Raw genomic sequence first — 25,711 nt, 5'->3', positions numbered from 1 at the left:
GCTTTCCCTCAGGGCAATGCTGTAATTGTGTGAAATCAAAGGATTTCTAAGAACATTATTAGAGAAGCCACAGTTAAAGCATTAGGAAAGATTGTGGGATATCTTCAGTGCTGCCAATTTGTGTAAATAATGTGCTTTTTTAGTATCTTTGATTGTAGATGGGCATTGCTATCAGCTTGTGTTGGCTAATATCCCAGAGTGTGTTTCTTTGGCAAATAGTTTATCACTGCATGGTGCAGTTTATGAAATGGCAGTGAGACTTGCATGCCAGCTGTCTATTCCAAGGGACAATAGTGATATATAGGATACCAACCTGGCATTTACTTCAGGCCTTCTGACGGAACAGTTCCTTATTGGAGAAGCCCTTAAACTCGGCCAGTACTGATTGATGCTTTGTGGATATTTTTTCAGTGTGTTGGTCTTTTTGGGGATCCTATTTTGAATCAGCCGTTGGTATTATATGTAGGCATGTGAAAGTTCAAGTTCGTTAAAAAGATACATTAGGGTTCCAGTTTTTAAGAAACGTGATATATTTGTATCAGCCAATTCCTCTGTTGGTTGTGGTTTCCAAGCTTTATGGTAGAGTTTTCCTTACTGGGTTAAAGAATTGTGCCCAGATTTGATAGTATAGTTAGGGTTTTGAGAACAGTTAGGGTTCTGAGAGGGAATCAGTATGGTTCAGCAGTCACTGAATGTGTCTACAATTTCAATTTGTAAATACAATCTTGGATATAAAACCCCTGTTTTTCCAGTGTTCATACTCCTTTCCAGCTCTTTTGACTGTGTTGACCGATTTCTTGTATGGAAAATACTTGCAGTGCCTTCTTGTTCCATTGTTGCTCAACTTGTACATCAATGACCTTGACAAACATCTTGCAGATGATTGTGACATTGCGTGGGTGGGTGGTTGATCATTGAGAATTCTTTTACATGCTAATGTTGTAGAATTGTTCACAAGCCCTACAGATTTTGATTGATTGCTATGCAGAGCTCATGATTCTTAATTTCTTTCTGCAAATATAAGTAAGACTAAACTAATGTTGCTGGATAAATGGATAAATGAAAAAGACAAATCCAACTCATTAACCGTTAAAGTGAATACAATAACTGAATTCAGACTTACAAATATTTGGTATCACGTTTCATAACTTGCATGATGGAGTGATCATGTTCTAGACAGTTGATAAGTTTGAAGCTGTCACGTCTTGCGCTTGTTGGCTTTGCTAAGTATAGTGGGATCATTCAATTAAACAAATACTTATGGCCCCATGGGTAAAGACCCCAGAGTTGGTGGTTTATGGGGACAGTATTTAGGTATTTTAAATACAAATGTAGGGGCCAGTACTGAGAACGTTTTTTCAAGAAGCTTCCAATGTTAGGGATTTCAATCGGGTGACACGATTTGGTCTTAGCTTAGTATGTAGCGCACCATTGGAATGCTTTCTCTTTATATTCTATGAATTCTATTTGAGATGGCACACAAACCATCTCACACTCCCTTTTTCAAATACCCCGGGTCACAATGGACCAGGAATCAGGTCGGTTGGTGTTAATGCAATATTTATTTATTTTTAAAATTCAAAGGAAATCATACACCTTTTTATATTGGGCAGCAATCACCAATGGGACAATGAATACAATGGAAACTGAAACAATACACTTGGTTAACCTTCTACCAGAACATATACAAAGCACAAATGAATAGGAACACTTTTTCTCTTTGGGTAGATAGCACCTGAGTAAGGATTTCCACCTGCAATGCTCTCCAGAACCCCTGGGAATCAAATTTGGAGTGGACAGAAAGAAGCAGCATGGCATCAGGGAATCAGGGATATTGTGCAGCAAACAGAATCAAAATCCGCCTTTCCCTCATAAAATAGGAGGCAAAACAGATTTTAAAGCCCTTTGCAATGGCACAAAATGACACTCGGAAATTGACAAATAAATAATTAATTTGCGGCTAAATATATGAGGCAAATATGATTCCTCCTGATAGCAGGAATGGATAAACAATAGCAATCACAAGGCAAGTCCTCAACAAAAGGCATACAGCTCAATAACAAGTTGACAGTAAGAACACGATGCAGCCGAATCACACGTTGGACAGTTGCATTTTACACGGATGCAGTTTTAAATGACACAAATGTTTTTTTATAAAAAACAGGTGAAATACTCGGATTTGATGGTTGTAGCGGAAAATTTGGATGGGATTTGCAAGATCAAAGGAGGTTCGATTTTGGCAAAATGAAGCTGTGAAAGAGAGAAAATCATCTGGGAAAGAAAGACAGATTTTACTTAAACTAGATTATCAAGACTATTTTGTTAAAGAAAGTCAGAGTAGGATCCCGGGTTAATTTGCAACTTAACCATTTCACCCCGTGTTCAGATCTATATGGGAATTCATTTCAATTATTTCAAATATCGCTAAGGAGTTTCAAGAAGGAGTGAATGATGGAATGGTGCAAACACTAGGAAATTACAGACAAGATGCACAAAGAATTCTGACAGTAGGACAAATCACCAAGGCATGGATAGGTTGGCTTAGAGAGTGGAATAAAGATAAAAGGGTCAGAATGGGTAGGCTATGTGTTTCTCTGGGATGGGAAATACTCACAGTCCAAGCCTGAGTTTTGGGATTTTGCAACAGTCAACCAGATTTGGTCACCGCATGGCGGGCACTTCTAACAGCAAACAGCTGGGCAATTCTGGTCACTGGATGCCACAAGTACAGCTGGAGGCAGTTAGTGGGCAGCAAGCCAGTCTGGTCACAAGATGCTAATGGTACCACAGCTTTTCCCCTGGTTAATGGGATTTAAGTGGGATTTCTAGATCAAGGGCTTGCTGGAATGGGTCAGCTATGCTTTGGCCTGCCAGTGGAATCTGAAATCTGGCAAGATGGATTTAGAAGATCAGGAACGCAGGTGCTGGAAATTCAGGAGAGAGTCTCTCTAGAATCCTGTTAGCCACCCTTTATATCAAGCATGGTGACATCACAGAATTATATGGTAGGGCAGGCTTAAGTGAGTACGGCCCTAAACAACTGGATTAGTCAGGGGTGATTGTAGCTGCCTTCTTGTTAACTGATTGGACACTTAAAGACATGATATCAGCTTTATGATGTGGGTTTACTATGTACAGAACCTCTCACACTTAATTTTGCCACAACCCAATTTTGACATAAATGGCACATTTATAAAGTTGTGGCATCTTAACAAATCACACAGGCAGATTACATATCTTATGTAGAGCATGGCAGTCTACGTCTCAGAGTTGTAGGACCTTGTTTCATCCATTTAACAATTTTTCATCGTTTTCAGTGAGAAATATTCGGCCTAAAATTCTATAACTCTATACATGTGTATAGATTATTATTATTAGGCATATCAGTATTGAATTTCAAAATGGCATCATGTACACTCTACTCAGAATGTCCACTTCTCTGCCATTTCGGTTCCCAACATGGCAGTGAAAGCTACCACATCTTAAACTAAAAACCACAAACATACATTTACACTGTTAACTTTATACATTTTTACAAAGTCCTGTTGCAAAGATAAAAGTCTTAACATTTTATTAATAACATAGTCTTTGGAAACAAATGGTACGGGCCTTTGTCCTTCACTTGGCTGATTTTTTTCTCAGCTACCATCAACCGTCATTTCAGCCCAGGGTGGGCATGGGGGTTTCTCAGTTTGATTGAATGTTTATTGCCACCTCTCTACTTCACAGGTGGTGTCCCAGAATTTCTATTGTAGGAGGCCTCAGCCCAGACAAAAGTCTGCCAAGGTATCAATTATCACCCATGTGTGCCCTAGACTCTACTGTGAGGGGCCTTCTGTTGCTAGCAACCCCCAAGCAGAAACCTGTTTGGGGCTGATTTCCGCCATGTAGCCAATGCAATTTAAATTCTTATTTTATATATTTTTGTTCTGAATCAGAAGAAAGCCTGTTGAATAAAACCTCCCATATATGTTTCACAACACACACCCCTTTACATTGCTAGATAGGGGCAGGGCCTTATCCAACATACACTTTTAAACAGGTATTTTTCTTATTTGCAAAAGTACATTTAAACATGTGGTGACTGCTGGCATTTTCCTTCAAATTCAGTTCTTCTCTTCCAGCTGAATTCCCACATTGTTCTGTAGCCATAGTTAGTTTCTTGTATGCAGCAACTTGTTTCAAACACAGATGCACTGCAATTCACATAGGCCCAGAGAGCTGGGGTTTCTTTGAAGCATTATTCTTTTTGACATTGTGTGACTCAAATGTCAAGTGTTTTCTGCAGCTGAAAATGAAGTTTCTTTTGATTTTTCTTCACATTTGGCTGTCACAGCCTGTCATTCGGGGATCATGTTGTCTTGTGCTGAAGCACAATGTGGATATTGATGGGCATGGCAGGGTCTTTTTGATAAGAACAATGTGATGTGGAATAGTTGAAAATAGCATCAGGGCAGCTTCCTTTTCAGTGTAAAATATTCCCTTTTAATGGGAACTTTTTACAAGCAGCAGAGAAACGCAGCTTTGATTTGCTTCTTTTGTGTGCACCCAAGAACACACTGGCACCTTTCTCGTGTGCCCCCTGTTCCAACTCGCTGAATAGGGGTTTGGCATGATGGTGCAGCCATCCTTTTGTCACTGCAAAATGCAGTTCTGATGCAATGGTGCTCCAAGGTGCCAGCGCGGCCATTTTGCTGTTGAATGCAGAAGCACAGCTTGGTTATGAATGGGAATTCTGATGAGTGGGTCAATGTAGCCCACACTAAGTCTTCCTTAGAAAACTCACACTTTTTTGCTAAACAAGGAAATATATTTTGGTCATCTAGGACAAACCTCTCTTCTTTGGTATTCAGTCTGGTTGAATCCCTCTACTATTCTTACTTGGAATATTTAGACATACCTTTTGCTAAAACATGTTCTAATAAAATCCATTGGTTGAAGTTTGTTAAAGTTAATTTTGCAAGTTAGCCGTTATAAATTGATTTAACGTCCCCAAAGCTGGTAGATGATAAATTGCATAGCACTCTGAAAGATGGATTACAGATTACTATTCTCTTAGAGGAGACTCAAATGTGTTTATTCAGCCTGCTGCCTGCAACGATGTTCTGCTGAAAACAGTGATTAGGCCAGAACCGTGTCTGACCGGGATAAAAAAACGTGTACGCAAACTCCTTAATGACAACATTTAGGATGAAGAAGCCGCTGTTTGTATCAGTGGTAGTGAACTGACATGGTGGTAATTCAGAGAGTAGGTCTTGTTCATGTCATTTAGAAGACAGGAAAATATGTTGCCATCTTTTTTGTTTTGCCCATTTTAATCCCTGCATTAAAGTGTGCATGCGTTTGACTCTTTTATCCATAGTTGCTTTCTGATCAGTATTTTTTCCCTTTTGTAGGAAAGTGACAGATGTCTTCTTCTAGAATAAGAAAGTCTTATTGATATTGAATGTCAGTTGTATTGTTTTGTTATACTGATGCAGTGTTTTATTATGCATTCACTTAGTTGTAACTTATTGTTTTAGCTCCTTTTATGACTAATGATTTCATTTGAAAGGCAGCGAAATAAAGAGATATTAGAATATTAATTGGAATTTCACTTTCATATTACCTGATGATGTTCAGATACAAGGTACAACGTTTCATCTGTAGGACAGTAAGCAACTTTGTTTGAATTTTTCTCTATCATCATTAGAATTAAATGGTATATGTCTCGGTTGGTCTCGGTTGGTCTCACTGTCTTTTCTAATTTGAACCTGACCACCAGTTCACCAGCTTCTATTGCCAGAACCATCCCTTTCATCATTCACACAACATGTTTCCTTTGTGAAATGGATTTCATTTAAATGAGACAGCTAATCAGATGTTGAAATGATATATGTTGAAATTGATTATTTACCTTTGCAGGCCTCTAATTAGATAATTGGAAATTTGCAAGCAAAATTCTTGAAGTATTGTTTAATTTTATAAGCTCTTAATTTTCTGTAAATTCCTTGTGAAGAAAACCTAGCATCGAGTAGTATTTCAATATGGGCGCCTATGACTACATTTTGATTATTTCAGGGGTCTTAGGTCTAGTCACCTTAAATTTCCCTGGGTCATCCAGACATGGACCCTGTGCTCACTGTGCTCAGAGAGGCACAGCTCCACATCACTGAAGATGCCCAACAAGGCTGAGACTTGTATGGGGTTGCTGTTGGTACTCTAGTTCAGAAGGGAATTGCCATAGCATGTTGGTGCTGGACTGCCCATGTGGGTGGGACAAAGACTCATATGCAGATGGATATTTCCCATCTGTGAAAGGCACAGTGAGCTAAAGTGTGGCTGCGGACTCTCGAGTGGGTACCTTCCCTAAGAACAGGTCAATGGGCTGTGTTTGTTCGCGCAGAGGGTTGCCTATGGCTACATTTTTATTAGTATCTCAATATATTTTCCTTTAAATCTTTTCAGATATACCATTAATTTAAAAAGATAAGTTGCAATAATTTTTTGGAACACACCCTACACCTGTAAAATAAGTGGTCTTTATTATCACACAGAAAGTGTATATTGGAAAATCCTACAGTACAGAAGAGTGCCTTCTCTCTCTTGAAATTCTTAACTATTTCACAGTGGTACTGCAGAGGAATGCATTTTTTTAAAGAATATATATCATCTCACAGTGTGGAATAGTCAGCCTCTCAGTGTCACCTTTGCTTGGCACCTGTAATGTTTTCACAATGTCAATAAAAAATATTGAGCAATTTGATGGTTATATAAATTTGAGAGCAGAGGCCATTTCCTCCTGGTCCTTTGGGGGACCATGGTTGACATAGGATATTAGTGTCTGAAACACAGGTGGGACTTATTTAGGGTTGAATTCTTACTTTACTATATACACACAGGCATACACAGATACACAAGCATGTTCAAAATTGAGTCCAATGTTAAATGCATTAATCCCTATTTTCCATATTGCAAGGGATGGAAGACTCACTCTAGGAGGAATGTCCGTGATTTCATTGAATCCACTTCACCTAAAGGAGAAATCTTCGAATTTGTTTTTATTATGCATGGGGAGACCCCCTCACTTTGCCCTACCGTATCATATCCCCTTGCCCCACCCCATCTATGTTTTAAAATGTACCTACTTACCTAACCAATTCAAAGAAAAATAAAATCGAAGACTTCTGAATATGTGATATTGGATTAGGTGAAAACTACGGTATCGCCCCCGGAGTACCGACTGTAGTGCATACTTGTCAAAATTGACTTTTGTGAGAAAGTAGCATGAGGTTAAGCTTAATGGCTTTACAGATTATCTTCCAAGTGCCCCTTGGCAGTATCTGGAGCGGGGGATGTGGGCAACCTATGATCTGTCTCTGGAGGATAGCTCAAGGGCAACATGCTCTACTTGGAAGCAAGACGACACGGAGCAACACAGGTTCGATCCCCGGGTCCGGGCATAGAAATCTCTGGGTATTAAACACGTTATAAATAACATATCATATCATATCATATGTTGTTGCTAAAAAGTCTCTAAACCTAGCAGCCCAAGAGCCAGACTCTATTCTTACAGGAGAAGTGACAACTTCCTCTAAGGTTGCTCAGGTTGTGATGACAATGACAGTAAGGAATGCATGAGTTTGAGTGTTGGGGGGCACACTTAGATAGCTGTCTGTGTTCTGTGTTGGGAACACCATGTCTTCCCTCTTTGTTCTTTGAAGAGGACGTTGAACCCTTGGTTTTAGACTAAGGATATATTGATAAGCTGTTCACAGGGATATCAGTCAGTATCTGGTAATGGTCAGTAAGAGTTACTGGGAATATCCAGAAACTTTTATATCAGCAGGCACGTTTTATGGTTTTTCCCAACTATATTGTAGGGAGAATTTGCTCTTGGGAAGAAAGTGCTATATGTATGTTAGTGCTAAGGTGTGGCGAATATTGAGTTTCTTAAAGTAGTACAATGACAGATCATATTTAATTGTATTGAATCAACATCAAATATGATCTGTCCGTGAACTCCTTACAAAAATATTAACTCATGTCCCTCTAGCACTAGCATAAACATCAGAACAATTCACTGAATGCGGACTGGTGTACATGGTTGGGTATGGGATTGGAAAGGATAATGATCTCCTGCTGTGTGAATATTTTACTCAAAGTACAACCAAAATCTATATGTATCTGGTTGAGACTGATATGTATAGATTGTAACCAGGGTCTTCTTAGGAGAGGTAACTGCAATTACTGAGAGGTAGAATAGTCCCTGCTGGTGTGTGGTGTGTTTGATTGTGTAGTACAATGTGTCTGTTTTTCAGATTGCCAATTACTCCATGTGCCAAACTGCTATGATGCATGGGAGGACATTGCAGGTTGCATGGACTGGAATGAAGGGTATTAGAGGGCTATAATTTGTCTTTTGCAATACAACTGCAGCCATATGGCCTTACCTGAAAATCATGGAAGAGTTCCGGACACAGCGCCTCATACTGTTCAAGTTCTTCCAAAGGTCGGTCTGGGTGCAGCTTAGGCTTCAAATTATTTAAATCTGTTTCCAGATCATCATCCTTTGAACAAATGATATGTAATTAAAAGCAGTTATAGAATGCATTAGGCTTTATTTTTTTCTAAATACATAACCTGTAAAATCTATGCAACAATACGACACTTGTGGGCATGTATGCATGTACAATTTGTGAAAAGTGTGTTATGTCTTTGGGCCACTGTTTAATGGTAATATCTAGTTAACAGTGACTTAAGAACTTCTCCAGTGGAAACTATTTTCCGAAAAAAGCAGATTACAGTAGCTTCCTAGTTGCAAATCATACATCTGATAGAGGCCAGTGTCTAGTCACGAAATGTCACAAATCTTTCAAAATACTCTGATGTTGTCTTTATATTTATTTGTAGAATAGGGATGTCAAATTTGAAGGGTGCCTGTCCAATATCACAATGATGAGAAAAATGTGTGAGCCAGTTTATGAGGGTATGAAGAAAGTGGCACATAGTTGGAAAATAAATAAGTAACAGGTGACTGATACGGATAACATTAACCTAGATGGTGGAAGAACTTCGAACTACAGGCGAGTATTGTACAGATATACAATATTACATTATCCTGTAGCACTGGTGGGAGTGGTGTGGTCAGGTAGGTAGGATGGGGGAGATCCCTCTTTGGCAAGTACGTGAAGTGTAAGCAGAGGTTTACAGAGATCCAAAATTGGGATGGCTTAAATTGTGATGCCAGTAAGTTCCAATGCAGGGAGAAAGAGCAGAAACAAGAGGAGGCATGGAGACCAACAGGCAGTGAGATTGGGTGCAGAGGAGAAGTGGGGGGAACAAGATGGCGAGCAGACACAGATATCCTCAAACTGGTACTGAGAAGCATTATACATGGAAACGGGAGCAATTGTGCATGAAAAGTCTAGCATAATAGCGTTGTGAGGTAGAAGTGGAAGAGGATCTGTGTAGGTTGGAGAGAGTGCAGTTAGAACAGTTGAGGTTTGTGTCTAAAGAGTGGAAGGAGTTGAGGGGAAGGCTAAAGAGGAGGCATGAACAGTAGTCGAGTTTGCTGAGCAGAAGTGCAGAAATTATAGTTTACAGAGAGTGGTGGGTAAGAAATTGATACAAATGTTAAGAAGTGTAATACTAGCAGCAAAAGTATTGGTAATGGTGAATTGTTACAGTCGGAAGCTGTTATCACAGGGGACATGAAGTCTGCAAGCCTTGGGCAAGGGATCAAGAAGTGTAGGAGGTAATGATTTACGAGAGGAGAGGGGAGGGATGGCATTGGTGCTGGAAGTAAGAGACTTTCATTTTTTGAAGAGTTCAGCATGTCAAGGGACTTCAATTCAGCACTCCAACTAAGTCAATGCCTGGTCTGGGATGCCCAAGGGAAGCCCTTATTTATATATTTTTATGACTAGTTCATTAATCTGGATGATAAACCCTTGTATAACACCCCTCTCTTTCAATCCCCCTGACCTGACTGAGGCAAGAATTAGGTTTGTTTTGCAAATTAAAAGATTTATTTGAAAATTAAACAAGATATATATATATATATATATATATATATATATATATATATATATATATATATATCACACTTTTATAAATAAATTAATATTTGATAGCACACTTATGAAGATAATGTTGATCAACAATGGATAATATTACGCTAGCACACTTATTTGATCACTTAGGAGTTGGTATTGAGAGGATAAGGTAGCAGAGAATACTTTTATGGTTTCAAGGAAATGCACAGATGGAAAAGAATGCAGCGTGGGAATAAACTGATATGGTTTCAACAGGAGATAATATGATCACTTTTTCTTTTGAAAATTCACTCTCCCCTATGCAATATAAGGAGATGGAAGAAGAGCACACAATTTTCAGGAATACAATCAATTGCAATACAATTTCTATTTCCCTATCAAACTTAGAGCAACAGGGATGATTTTAAAACACAGACAAAAATACTTTAAATGTGATTTTCAAAGAAGTGTACATTTGCTAAAATTATTTTAGTTCCCTATAGGAGATTCAGGGTAGGTGACAGCTACTTTGAATTAGTTCAGGTCTACACTAGCAATGATTCATGAGGGGTTATCAGGTTGAAAATGGATTTCAGCAATGCAAAGCAAAAGACAGCTATTTTTGACAGGTGAAGAAGTTTGAGCTAGTTTTCAATTCGCAGCACTTTTTCTGAGTGCGTCGAGCGCAATTGCGGAAAAACTACAAGGAGTAGAATGTCTTGTTGGTAAGCTTTGATCCTTAGCTTTAAAATGAAAGTTAAATCTTGTTCCTAGCACATACGGATCAAAAGATACGGACATCTTTGCGTAGGTAGTTTCTCGAAATTAAAGTAAACTTCAGAATGACAAAATTACACTTTTACAGGTTTAAAATCAGAGAATGGACACACGATTTCTATGATGCAGTTCTGGACAGGTTAAAATGGTTTGATCAGATTATTTTAGACTAAGAGATTGGTTCTGGCACAGTTTTCAGGATACTTACTCCTAGTCTTGGAAGGAATGGGCCTCCGTCACCGATCTGGTCAACAGGTTTGGACTGGACTCTGGGCGGTTAGTTCTGAAGTCACAGCTATCTCGGTCATCTCTGCTCTGCTGGTCTGGATCTCTGGTTCTGGCAAAAGTTCTTGGCACTGAACAGCGGTCTGGCCTGGGTCTGGTCTTCTATCGGCACTGCACGGCGGTCTGGATACAGCTCTGCTTTCTAGGTTCTGGCACAGGGTTCTAGGCCAGAATCAAACAGCTTGCCCGGCTGTTGAATAATTTGGTTAGGTGGCTGGATTCTGAGACCTGCTGAGAAGGATTCAGCTTTTGGACTAGGCCTCTCTGCTGCAAGTTCTGAAGTCTGGATTCTAAGTTCTGTTTCTGGAGTCTTCTGGATATTGTCTGGTCCGGCAAAATGCTTTGCAAGAAATCAGTTTGAAGTGGAAAGTGAATGTCTCTACCTGGGTCCCAGTGGCTCCTTTTATGTCTTTTGAAAGTGGGTGGGAAGGATGGCTTTCTATGTCCAACCCTCTGAGGATCCTGATAGGTGAGAGAATCTACCATCCTCTGATTGGGGAAGAAATTAAATGTCATTGTGATGAGGTAGGTTTATGGGTCAGAGGATCCTCCCCTTGTCAATTTGCACACAAATCTATTTTTGATCCAAATACATATTTATCTATGTACAATTTTTCTAATATTATATGTCCAGTTAACATATTTTCTGTAGCACCAAATCATCCGATCCCTGTCTTTGTAAGATGTTGTGACGACTTCTGACAGAATTCTGCCCTTTTCACCCAGAACACAACCTCTAAACTTTTCCAGAATGTACACAAACATGCGCAAGGAGTATGGGCATCAGATTATAAAGTGTCAGATTTTTAACATACAGACATTTGGAGTAATACCTTATTTTCCGCTACTACCCCCCAGAACATACCACCGGTGTCTTAACACCTCTTAAAATGTGCACAGAAAACTCACAAGAATAAAAGATATTATTATATAATGTTGACAATTTCGTACTATGAATTATCCATCTTTTTAAAATTATGCTCTGGCCCAGATGGGTGTGGGTTAGGTTCTGTCTGTCCCCGCCTCCAGCTCAGGTGGCTCCCAGAAGCACTGCTCCTCCCAGTTTCTTCCAAGAGGAAGCCATTTACGACCCCCCTAATTTAACATTTGCCTGAGCCAAGGAAGGTTCATTGTTCTGTTTCCTTTGCAGTCCCAGGTGCCCTTCCTCTGATTCAATCAAAGAGGTGTGATCTCCTTTTGGTGGTGCAGCAGAAGGCAGGCCAGGCCTGTGAATGCAGTTGCTGGGCAAGTTTCAACTCCTGTCGGGGTTAGTTGTCAGGCAGAATTCAGTCTCTTTAAGCCAGGCTTCAGCTAAATGTCACTTTTGTTCCCAGTTTTTCTTCATTCAAATCAAACTTACATTGTTTTCACATGCAGCTAGAATGCTGATTCTAAGTTCAAAACGATGACATTTAAACAGTTGCAAACTATGTGACACTCAACAGTAGGTCACTCATTTATTTGAAACATTTAGATTTTAGTGGCTTTAAGTCCAATTTCACTTAAGCTGCTGATATCCACAGCTCAGCCAGTTTCGTTATGAACATCATTTTAGGCTCTTCATCTTTCCAGATTGTGTATGCACACAAGACTTCATTCTGCCAGATGTCTGCTGGTGTTCAGTAAGATTTTTGAATATCTTGCGATGTTTTAAATAGGCATTTTGAGCTTGCATTCAGAGAAACAAAGGTGATTTCAAAGCGCTTTTTGAGCTAACAGGCAATGCTGTTTTTCCTTTGGCACCACGTTTCACTCATGGCGCTTCTGGCCCATCACGCTCACACTGGTGGGTGGCAGGTTAGGCAACCATTTTGGTGTGCGCAAAAACTGCACAGTTTTCCTGGATTCTGGCGCAAATGTGGGCTTTTCGGCCATCTTGGATTTTCTAAGCCCACAGCACCAAATGTTGCAGCACAATAACTTGAACGTGGGTCAAGACACCTGACAAGCATGAATAGGTAGACAGCCATCCCGTGAGTGATGGAATAGAGTGAGAATGTTGGTCAAGTGTTCCAAGATGGCTGAGGCAAAGGGGGGAAAGGAGAAAAAACGTTTGAGTGTTTTCAGAAAAGACTTCACACTAAAAGCCAAATGAAAATATACATTTACTTAGGCAGGCGGTATTGTGGGTGAAGAGTAGAGGATCAAAGTCTGATCTTTGGGGGACACTGACACAAGAGGGTTGTGAGACAGACCTTTGTGAGTGCCTTGAGATTTGAAAGAAGCAACCTTCAGGTGGAAGGCATCCAGACTAGAACAGCTTTGTGAAACCCAAGGTCCTTGAGAGGAGTGGTTGACAGTCTCAAAAGTGGCAGAAAGGTTCAAAAGAATGAGTTTACTAGAGAGCTTGGAATGGTGAACATCAGAGAGAACGTTGGAGACATGAATGAGTGGAGTCACTTTGGAGTGTTTACTGCAGAGGCCAGATTGAACTGGCGCTCCATGACAATTAACTTGGGGCACAGTTGAGAGAAGGAAGGGCTTTGAGTGTCACAAATTGAGAGATTTTAGAGGAATAGTAGTGAGCAATGTCTTTAACTGAAAGGGATGAGGCAACGCATATTGTCTTGGAAGGTTAGCGCAAAGCTTGGATATCGGATGAAAGTTTTAAGGGGTGATTGCAAATAGAGGAGACTAAGTTTGTGAAGTATGAGGATTTGAAAGAGTCCGGGGAGAGGGTAGGGAAGCAAGGAACATTTTGTAGACTAGCAGTATGGCAGGGTCTGGGATTTTTGCTGGACTTTTAAGTCCCTCTGCATGATTGTTTTGAGGTTCTGAATCTCAGAAGTGATTCATGCATGAGAACAGGAGCAGGAAGGCGCATATGTGTATTCAGGATAGTTTTGGTAAAAGCGAGTCATACGTGCCTAGTGAACATCAAAAAAATCACAGTCAATAGAAGATGTATGAATGGGGAGAGAGACAGAAGAGAGGTTGCCACATCATCAAGGTAAGGTGGCAAGAGAGAACATCTTGCATTTCCTCTTGTAAATTGAAATGTGAAGAGGAGAACTAACAGGGGAGACACAGATACATTTAGGGGTAGAATAGATTGTTCACATGGAGCAGTGCCAATGGAGCTGTCAGGGGAAGAGAGTGAAGTAGAGAGCAAGACAAGGTAAAGCAAGCTCTCACTAGAGTAGGTAGGCTGGTCATGGAGGGAGAAGAGTGAGTGATCAGATAAAGGTAGTTACATTCACAGCAGGTGGGTAGGGAAGACATGGGACTGTTAAAGGTCCCCCAACATGACAATGGCGATGTTGGTGGAAGGTGTCTCATGGGAAGGTTCATGTCAGGAAAGAAAGAATTGAGTGAACCAGGTCATTGATAGAGAGACAGAACCGTAAGAGGTGTTGAATAGTATGATATTCAAAAGATAAGAAGGTGATGTCAGAAGGCTATTGGGTCAGTTGTAAGGCCTGTACTGGAAGTAACTTGACTCTACCACCCCTTACAACAGGTCTTGGAGAGTGGGAGAAGATATCGGAGTAGGTGTGGAGAGTTGCTGGTGTATCAGAGTCATGAAGACAAATCTAGGTCTCTGTGATAGCAAGAAGTGACAATTGAGGGTCAAAGCATCAAAGTAGGATGTGATAGAGGAAGACTTGCTCCAGAGGCCAAGTGAAAGAGTGATAGGAAGAGAATGAGGGGAGCAGGTGTTTTACAGTAGGAAAGGGGATAGATGAAGTTGGTGATCCAGTGAGAACTGGCACATTGGTTTTGAGTTGTGCAGGCAGAGGGGAGGCAGAAATAAGCCTGAATTGTGGCTGATGGTTATGACAGAAGGGGAGAAGCAGAGTTGTATTGACATACACCTATGTAAGATATTTAATTTTCTAGTTATTATTTTTATGGAAGAATTGCAGTAACTTAATACTCACATGATACAATAATCATATCCCACAATCTGTGCCAAGAAACAGTCTATTTTAATGTGAATTTTTCATTTATTTAAAGTAGCAAATTAAATAACTTAAGGTGTTCTTCTAAGTATAAGTACTGGAAGCTTGTTTACACAATGGAAAACATAATCTGTCTGTGTTTATAACTATTATATTTTAATTCCAAGTCACACAAACATCCACACAAGTAAAAAAATATATGCATGACTATTCTAGACAAAGACTCAAATGCTTCACAATGTTGACACATTTGAGTGATTCAAATCTAAGTTTTTGAATACTATTTTGACAAGTTATTGGCTCCTAGATTGAGCATGGATATAATTGGATATCTTTTCTGGTGCTGGATTGGTTGCAAATAATTGTAGGTGTTTAGGTTAAGGAAATCTGTTTCTTTTTGCAATGTTGGGAAAGCAGTGCCTAGCTGTCATATTCTTAAGGAATCAGGCGTGCCCGCACAATACCTAAATTTCATGTGCCCATTATGGAAAACATTTCAATTACTTTACTGTCTATGACAGACACCAATCAAAAGTTTATGATCTGGATGTATATCCACCAGCTCTTTGTCAAATTCTGGTGGTATTACTGCAGCAGTAGTACCGCCAAGGTAATTCTGCCAGAAATCCCCCATAGAGTCATCCTATGGAATAAAATAATAAAAACCAGATTTACAAGGCCACCTTCCCTTGTGATCTGGCGTTAATACCGCCTGACCAAATGGTACCACTAAACCCATAATGAGCCCCATTGGCTGGTCTTGGGCAGCTCCACCTGGTAAGTCTTTACTGTCTGTACACCTGCCACCAAAATGCCTCTCAGGTTGTCACATTTTGGGGCAATTCCTCTGCATTCAGTTCCATCTGGAAACATTGTTTTAAGGATATTTTTCTTTAGTCCATCCAGATGTAATCAAAATCTCACGTCAGACAGACTCTCTTGCTTTTATGCTTTCCCAAAACTCTCTACTTCCTAGGTCTTTGAATATAAATACCCAGTAAACTCCATACCTGCAGCATAGCTTAATGCTACAATTTTGGATTGAACAGAGTCTGTCAGAGGCTCAACTCATTTGTTCACACACACTATGACACTTCTACTGACTTCTATTGGCCCAATGTAGTTTAATGTTTCACGAGAGGATCTGCTAACTATGAGCTGAACTATTTATTTTTCATATTATTCTCGAGACATGTTAGACTGGTGAGAATTGTCTGTTTTGATTCTGCATACAGTGATATGTATTATGTTTTTGGCACCTGATGCAAAATGGAATTATTAAAATAGGTTAATGTATTATTAAATCATATGTTTTAATATATCTCTCATACATGCATATGATTCTCCCTTTTCTGCTGAATGCAGATCTATAGTTTTTTTTTTTCCAGTTGGACAAACAGTTCTGAAATTATAACTCAAAGTGTTTCCACTTGTCCTCTGTTAAAGCACCTTTATAAACAGGATTGTGTTATAGAGGTTAGCTTACTTGCCTTTTAAATGTGTATGGCCTTCCTGTGTAAAGAGACCATGTAATGGTCTGAAGAGACCATGGGTAATGCAGTGCCTAAAACAGATGTGTTAATAATTGTACCTTACATAGAGAGCAAGAAATATGAAAATATGAAAATATGAATTGGATATTAATTTTCATCATGAAGCCTGTTTGCTATAATGCACTTTTGACAGTTAAGACATTTGCATTCCAGAGTTCCCTATGATTATTGTTCAAATTAATGTAACATTACATTTGGTGGAAACCTTTTGTTGTTATAAGATCCGCTTTGCCTTCTTTGAATTCAAATGTTAATAATTGTGGTTAGATAGTTTTGCGTTGTTATTCTTCGGGTCCATAAATCAATCAGTTTAAATTTAATGGGGATGCTAACTGTTTATTTTCCTCTGAATGCAATACTACCCTGCACTAAACAAAAACCCATTTTAAAACTGATGGAACCCATCTGTTTCCCCTTTTGTAACACCTTAACTCTCCCTAAAAAAAAAACCGCACATCACACTGCATCAAGCAATACCTGAAGAAAAACATGAGAAAACATGAAACATCATGGAAGAAGTAAAAGGAAACAGTGTCCCAAACATACTGCAGGAACTGCTGTAAGACACTGACATTAGCCAAGTCCCCCCTAATAATGTAAGTGGTGTCAACATATTCTTAGCATTGTTTTTAATGAGCGTAGATACTCAACCTATGTTGCACTTTCGTTTTTAAATGCCGTATCATGTCTGGTTTTTATTAACGCACTAATATCAAAGAAATGTTATAGGAGAGGCAGAGCAGAGGTTGTCTGCTGCTGTGAGCTGTGCAAATACCTCTTCAGTGTTCGTTTGAAGGAGGAGTGGATAAGAGAGTGGTGCTGCAGTTCTAACTTAAACAAAAACATTATCCGGCAGAACGCGGAGTGGAAAGGTGGACCAGAGGTGGTCTGTTGCGGTACACTTAGGGACGGCTGAAGCATGCTCCCCGTTTAACTTTCAGCACAACACAGAGGCACATGTCAAAGCAAGGCTTGTTTAATGCCAGCCTGCCAATTATAATCTAATTTAATTGGGCCACCGCAGCAACAAAGGTACCAGTAGAAGCACACCAACATATCATCTCACCACCACCACAATATGCCCGGTAAGAATGCAACGCGGTCAAAAGCGCACAACCTTTGAAAAGTCAAGCCACACAAGAAAGTAAACACGCACGTGTTACTAGCACAGAGTTCTTGGGGACTGAAGTTGTTCATTCTACAGAGGTTGCAGGCTGGGCCGGAAACCCAAAGCAGGGTTTAATTACAACATATTTTCGAACTGATAACATGCAGTGTACTGCAAGCAGTGAGCAAACAACGACTTACTAAGTGCTATGCATGGGCTGCTAATCAGTCATTGTTTGGGATCGATAATAACGATTCCCTGCTGGCACTTTGCTTACTCACTCCAAGGGTCGGCACACAATTTATGGGACCAACACACTTCTTTGCAACAAGCGAGGAAGAGTTTGTCTACATGCCGGGCAGCCCCACCTGACATCCAGGAGGTGGAGCCGCCGTTGATGTCGCCAGCACCAAACTTATTTCCAGTGACAGTGACCGATCTACCATCAGATGAGCTCAATGGAACGGGATATGTGTCTATTGCTAATTCAAGTTCAAGGAGCTTGGTAGGTGACCTACTGATTGTGTTATGCACTTCGTTGTGAAAATGCTACTCAAACTCTGTGGGCGCATTCAGGAGGACCTGCAACACCACGGCGAAATGGTCCAATACCTGGTGGGACACTTTGATCAGCTGAAATTGGGTACTAATTCTAACTTCCAAAAATGCATGGAGGCTATTGAGTATGGCCATGATGTAAAGGCTTTAGAAGTGGCACAGTGGCCAGTGATTATATTCGATATTGAACCCTCTTCAGGCCCACCCACGGCAAGCCACGTTGAAGAGGTGTCCTCCATGGGGTATAAAACCCACAAGGAACAAGGTAAATCTAAACGCGGTGCAAAGGCCAGTGTAAATAATGCTCCAATGATTCAACCTGACCTTAAAATCTGCCACACCCCCCTGAACTCGACAATTGTGGGATGCGCTAACAAATAAAAAATAACATTAAAAAAACAAAGGGAAAGGGAGTAGCAACTCAATAGCAAGTAAAGCAAAAGTGTGGGGACACTGACGAGCTGGTGTATGAAAGAGTCCAAAGTAGCATCTATGGTAGACACTGACATCCACTTTAACAGGAACCCCCCCCTATGCTAATTCCCTGCAATCATCATCCTGGCTCCGATGCACAGATCCCAATGAATGCCACTCTGACTGTGGCACCATCTGTTGACCTGTGTGGCATTGGTGACACTCTGCCTCCTCCTGAACATGCATTAGTTGTATTGGACCCGTTAATAGTGAATATTTCTTTGTCAAAACAAAGCAGTGATTTTAAACATCTAAATCGGGTAGCAGTTTTGAAAGCTACAGCCGGAAATACCCTGTGTGCGGATTCTTAACTCTACAGACTTTGATTTTATTGAACAAGTGAAGGTGAAAGGAAGGCAAATAACTAGACTTCATTGTTGGCTTGCGGATAACTCTTTGATGATACGCTCTCACAAACAGACTTTTGCATCACTCAGCTATGAACTAGACGCAGTGGTGCCTGAAGAAAGACCACTTCGCTGCTGTGAGAGGCATAACAAAGAGAGGAAACTGGGCTTGGTTCCAATAGACGGTAAGACAATCCCGCTCCCTGCCCCTATCGGTAATGTGCAGGGGTGGGAATGGCTGAAGTGTTTCCTCCAACAACAATGTTCGACTGCCAAATAAGGTTTAATGTTTCTGTGCTGGAACACTAGAGACTTCAGGCACCGTTTTAGTGTGGAGGGGTCCTTAGCCATTTTAATGGATTATGACATTTTATTGTGCCAAGAGAATTGGCTGACAGACAAGGCGTTTGTGGACGGCTTTGTGTTGCACCAAGTAATGGCGAAGAAAGGTGACTTTGGAAGACCTTTGGGGGGTCTAATAACAGGGGTGCGGTACTCTATGGGTTCACAAATGCTCAGTACACATGCCATTGACGATAAAGTTATGGCTGTCGAAGTTAAATTAAATCCCCAACATGAAAGTAAGGGCTTACCTCTGATAATTGTATATGACACACAGGAGGTGATTATACAGATGACATATGTGACTTTATCAATGCTATATGTATGGGCTGAGGAAGCAATGGGGGAAATGAGTTGATATGAATAGGTGGAGATTTCAATGCTCACTAACGCGACAATAAGCCCTGTCCCTCATTTGATAACGTATACCCAAAGTCGTGTCTGTTGCAACAGAGGGGAAACGTGCAGAGGAGTAAATGGGTTGAATCCCTCAGAGAATGGGAACTGGTAGTGTTGAACGGAAGAGTAAGAGGAGATGTATCCGGAAAAGGGGACATGGAGAAGTGGTCATAAATGGGCCACTTTGGACTATCTCTTTAGGAGTAATGATATACTTGAGCATGTGCAATCCCTTAAAATATCTACCAATGACAATAGTGACCACTCCCAATTGAGTTTAACTCTCTCTTACCCTGTCCACGATGTGAGTCCATGTGCAAATAAGGATGTTGTGCCATGTAACTCTGGCAATTGTATTTGGTGGTCCTGTGTGAATATCGAGAGGACCTCGTGTTGGGTAAACACCTTGGGAAGGGCCAGCTGGCAGATATATTCCTCACTAAGTATGGAAGAGATGTAAGGATGGATAAGTATATCCATGAAAGCCTTAGCGTCCTAACACAGCTCACCCTATGGTCATAGGCAAGGCGCACAGCAACTTGATTGATGCCCAAGTTCGAAATTCCAAGCGTGTTATGAGCAGTGAACTACTAGAGCTGAGAAAGAAGGCTTGCTCAGACTTCGATTTTAGCACTGAACAAGTGTGATCAAAAACAGCTACCGTAGGTGGGAATGTGACTGGAAACACTTGGTTCTATACACACAATGGGAGCAGTTGATAGGTACCCTAAATAGTCGAAACTCAAGAAACATTTGTTAACTATTAACGGTGGTCAAAGGACCCAGGGAGCAGTGTACACTAAATACCATTAGCAAGGTAATTTGGTTGAAACACATTGGTGTAAATGAATGGCCTGAACCAACCGCCTCAAGTTTTTGGTTATCTAGTGCCAAGTAAGCGTTGACTGATCAATACATCTGTTAATTCTTTGTTTGGGGGCTATTCATTCTCTTAAATCATCTAGGGCATCAGGGCTAATTGGGTTAGCAAACATGTTCCTTAAAAGGGAGACTTCTGCGTGGTTTCCCTATTTGATAGCGTTGTTTGATGGAGTGTGTGACAAACAAAAAATCCAGTCCACTTGGAGGCAGTCTGCACATTAGAAGGGTGACAGGAGCAAGCCAGAAAATGACAGACTGTTGTCCATGTTGGACGTGACAGACAAGCTGTTCTCAGGCATGGTATTGAAGGAACTTCAGGATTTGGTCACATCTGAAAACATCTTCCATGACCTACAGACGGCTTTTGGCCAGGCTCCTCCACTGTACATAACATCTGCATGCTTGACTGACTGATCCTTGAGGCTTCTCGGAGTGACGCTCTGGTGCTCTATGTGGCGTTCATTGACTTCTTGTTGGCCTTCAACTCAGTAAACAGAGATAAACCCTGGAAAAGTTTGATGATACTGGGTTGTGCGGGTTGACTGCTGACGTTGATTAGGAAAGGAAGTTGCATGATGTCACAAACTCTAGAGTGCACCTTGATTACAATGGGGGCGTGACTGCGCTAGTGGTACTCAGCAGGGGAGTCAGGCAAGGTTTTGTCTGCTGTTTAACCTATATGTGTTGGATCTGCTGAAAAGAATGATGGAGAGTTCTAACTGTCCATGTGGGACAGGGGGGACAAAGATTTGCTGGTATGTTATATGCCGATGACCTTGTAATTTTCTATCACACTGTCTCCGGATGTAGAGACATGTTAGGGCAGTGTATGCCAGGGAGAATGATCTAGTGGTGAACATTGCCAAATCCAAAATATTGCCGGTGGCGGGAAAGAAAATTAAAAGAGTGAAAGCTGCTATCAGCCTGGGGGACATCGAATATGTTGAACATTATCTATATCTTGGGCTTGCAGATGAATGCTGACAACAACTATTCCCATGGTATTTCCATCAAAAGGAGGAAGGCTGCGCTGTTGACTCACTTGTTCATCCATTTCACATACCAGATGGCAGGTTATTCCCTGGAAGGGGTGCTAACATTCTACAATGTTTCTGCCTGGCAATTCTATATGGCCCTGAGGCATTAAGAATGAAAGATCTAAGCTGGTTAAACTAGATAGAGGGTGCATTTTGGAGGAAGCTGCTGAAGCTTAGACCCTCTATCCCGGTGCAAACTCTGGGATTCGAGTTGGGTTGAATACCACTAGCCACTCAAGTGGAAAGGAAAAGAGTTGAGTTATATCTTGAGACCAATATGTTGCCACTCTGTCCGATCCTGCATATCCTGGGTGCCAACTGTGGCTGAAGTAAGCAGGTCAAGAGCGACTCATATGATGATCTGGTAATTAACACCTTCCTAACTACCACCTGGTATCCAAACTGGGATAGCAGGGTGGGTATCTGTCCTTGAAAGCTTAATTTAAGACCAAAATCGAGCTTGCTGAATAGAATAAAAACTATGAACACATATCTACTTTAAAAAGCCTCAAACACCGCTGGGATTTCCCACAGGTACAACAAACAAACAGCTGTACATCACTTGAGCCCTAGGCCAGTTGAGCCCTAGGCCAGAAGTGCATAGATTGATGTTATGTTTGCATATTAACCAGTTGCCCATATTATCCATTTTGGATGCTCAAATTAACTTTGCAGTGGACCAACAAGTGTGCCGCATATGCAGGTGTAATGAATCTATGCAAACATCTAAATATCTATTTACTGAGTGTCCAACCCTGAGCATGGTGTATATGTGTACCTACGAAAACTTGGTCCGCGATTACGATTCCATTAAGTCGAATGAGTTTTGGACATATTGCTTAAATTCACCCTCACATTCGGTCCATTTCACAATGTTTAGGATCTGGAATGTGTCGCTAAGCGCCTTGCCATTGCAGTTAATTCATTTTGATGGTAGGACCCCTGTTGTAGAGACTTATATCAAATGGCACTTGTGTTTGCTTGTGTTTGCTTGTTTTACCACTACAAGTGACGTCATCTATTTTGGTACTGCTAGTGTAATTGTGCACATGATATTTATTATCCACCTCATAGAGTATTAACGTATATGAAGATTGATTCAATTTGATTTGTTAAACTCTGTCGATATGTGTATGTTAGTCATCTAATTGATATGATATGATATGATTGTTTATTTATATAGTGCCTTTACACAATGTGTTTCAAAGCACTTCTCAAGGCAATGGAGGGACCAATGACATTCTTACAGGCCATGAACCCCAAGGATGTGAAATTAACTATTGTACTCAGCCTGACGACATTTCAGATAGTGCAAGAGCTAAGACATAGATAAGGAAGGGAGGGAGAGTGTGGGAAGGAAATGTAAACAGACAGGCGACTATCGTACTCAGCCTGACGACATTTCAGATAGTGCAAGAGCTAAGACAAAGATAAGGAAGGGAGGGAGAGTGTGGGAAGGAAATGTAAACAGACAGGCGACTATCGTACTCAGCCTGACGACATTTCAGATAGTGCAAGAGCTAAGACAAAGATAAGGAAGGGAGGGAGAGTGTGGGAAGGAAATGTAAACAGACAGGCGACTATCGTACTCAGCCTGACGACATTTCAGATAGTGCAAGAGCTAAGACAAAGATAAGGAAGGGAGGGAGAGTGTGGGAAGGAAATGTAAACAGACAGGCGACTATCGTACTCAGCCTGACGACATTTCAGATAGTGCTGGGGGTTGGGGGAGACACTACAGAGTATCTAATGTTATTATTATAATTTATGAAAACCGTTAGTGTTATTAGTGAATGTAAAAAGTCATTTGACTACATTACAATAAATTAAATTAAAATGTTACTTTTTAGATATATATTTGTAGATCTTTGGGAATACTAACCAGATCTGACTTCAGGACTGGACAGACTCCAATAACCCTTGCTTACCAGCAGGGAAGTGCTGTAAGGCTAACGACGAAGGTAGGCTCACACTGTCTACCCTTTATGGATTTACATATGGTCTTTCATAGAGTGAACCATCACAGACCTTGGTTCCTGTTGTTGATCATGGACGCTGACACTAACTTTGTTAACATCATTGTCCAACTCTACAATAAAACTGCCTTTTGTATCCTATGGCATGTAGGGCAGGCTGACTGTTTACTGTTGTCCAGAGGGTGAAACAGGGCTGCATCTCAGTGCCCTTCCTATTTAACTTATATATCAACGGATTGGGCATTTGGTTGCATAGAAAATTCTCTTGAAATGCCTATGTCCCAAGGTATAGCTAGTCCACGCTTAATGTATGTGAATAGCCTGGAAATCCACTGCATTTCAGTTCTTGAAAGATGGGTATTCTGAATCCATGGAAGAGTGAGGAATACTAGTTAATTTACATAAACTGCATGTAATGCTATTTCCTGTAAATTGGGTAAAACATTAAACACTTCATATGAAGAGGTAGAATTGACAAGGGACATATCATTTATTACCTGGGTGCATCCTTCTCTGACATCTGAATCTTGATATCACCAAAACTACTACCTGCGCTGTAACTCAAAATCAAGGGCATTGCTCAATATGTGGCAGGTCTGTGGGAGCACTGACACTTGAAAACATTGGATTAGACTGATTTAATGTTTTTATTTTCAAAAGATGGAGATACCAAATCCAGAGCTGTCGAGTTAGTTTACTCAAAATTGAATGTTTTGGTTGTTCACACATTATTGAAACTGCTTCTGTTGTTGTATGATTAGAAAATTGGCAGCATGCTTATTCTTGCCTTATGCAAGAGATGTCTAAGCTCCTTGCTATGGAAAAAGGGTAAACTGGCTTGTTTATCTTCACAATTTCTTGAAAGGTTTGGGGTATTTCTACTGCTTTAATGATCGGCCACTGATGGGATCTATTACTAAAACAATACATGGGCAGGTTTTTTTCTCAATTGAAGCATGATGATTTTTACGAGTCAGGTATGAGAAAAACAACCTTTAAAAATGTTATTTCTTTTATCATCGTTGACCTGTAATGATGGAATATATTTGTCTATAACCAATATGCGAGGATTTTAATTACACAACAGAGATTTGATCAACTAGTGCTGGGGCTTAATGGAACCAGTTGGTCTCAGTCTATAGAATCGAACATGCTCTTTTTGTTTGGCTAAGAGAGGACAAATCAATCTATATGCATATTACTGTATATCAAATTGTTGGTGATTGATGTTTTTTATTTGATGTAATGGGGCGTGTCCGAAATAACTGTATTTGATGATGATGATGAATTACCTTTGATGTCTCCTAGTCAAAATATGTTCTGATGATAATTCCTATTTATAGTTATGTTTGTGGAATAATTTGACATATTTCAAAGAATCAGCAACTGTTTAAACAATGTTAATACATTTAGTTGCACACATTTTACATGTCTTTTTCCCAAGGATATTCTGATGGGCAAAATAGCAACCATATTTATTTACGATATATCACAGCTTGTGTATTATCAATATGCATTGGTGTACTTAATGTTCCAGCTAATTTCATTTTCCAGGTGAAGTTTTTCTACATCCAGCGGCACCCCGTACATGTAAGCATACACGCATGAGCTACAAGGCCTAAAAAAAACAATGTGCTAATTTTGAGATCATTTGAACCATCACATTGAATCTGTATCTTGTTTGTGATGGTGGTGACATATTGCAGGGAAATTGATTTATTGAATGATTGGAATCCAGGCCACCCTGGGTTTGGCCATGCAGTCGGAATCAGTATTCCCCTTCTGGTGTGCCTCTGTCAAAGCTGAGAATGGCAGAATGGCAATCAATTGTCTTTATTGGCAATGTGATTATCTTTGGTGTTATATATTGTGTCACAGCTTTTTATCTCACTGTCCTTTAAGGCCCTTTAGAAGCTCTAGCAAGCTGGAATGGCAGAACATTCTTGTATCTGTTAGTTAAGATTAGTAGGAGGAAATATCATCGGGCTGTCGTTCTTCTGTCATCTGTGCCAGTTTTGCCAATCTGTGCACAATGAGCCTTAGTTTCAAGACGTG

At 40.4% G+C, this 25,711-nt stretch overlaps 1 protein-coding gene across 1 annotated transcript in view; it reads right to left on the bottom strand.

The window, feature by feature from the left end:
* AGBL1 (AGBL carboxypeptidase 1) overlaps positions 1 to 25,711 on the bottom strand; it is a 3,520,373-nt gene that overhangs the window by 2,526,778 nt on the left and 967,884 nt on the right. Inside the window, exon 10 of the mRNA XM_069624284.1 lies at positions 8,433 to 8,549. Coding sequence (XP_069480385.1) covers positions 8,433 to 8,549 — 117 coding nt within the window. The remainder of the gene's footprint in view (positions 1 to 8,432; positions 8,550 to 25,711) is intronic.

Source organism: Ambystoma mexicanum, chromosome 11, assembly GCF_040938575.1.
Source record: "Ambystoma mexicanum isolate Mex_15411 chromosome 11, UKY_AmexF1_1, whole genome shotgun sequence".
Taxonomy (NCBI): Eukaryota; Metazoa; Chordata; class Amphibia; order Caudata; family Ambystomatidae; genus Ambystoma; species Ambystoma mexicanum.
The sequence above is the reverse complement of the archived record's forward strand: the minus strand, read 5'-3'. Positions and strand labels throughout refer to the sequence as shown.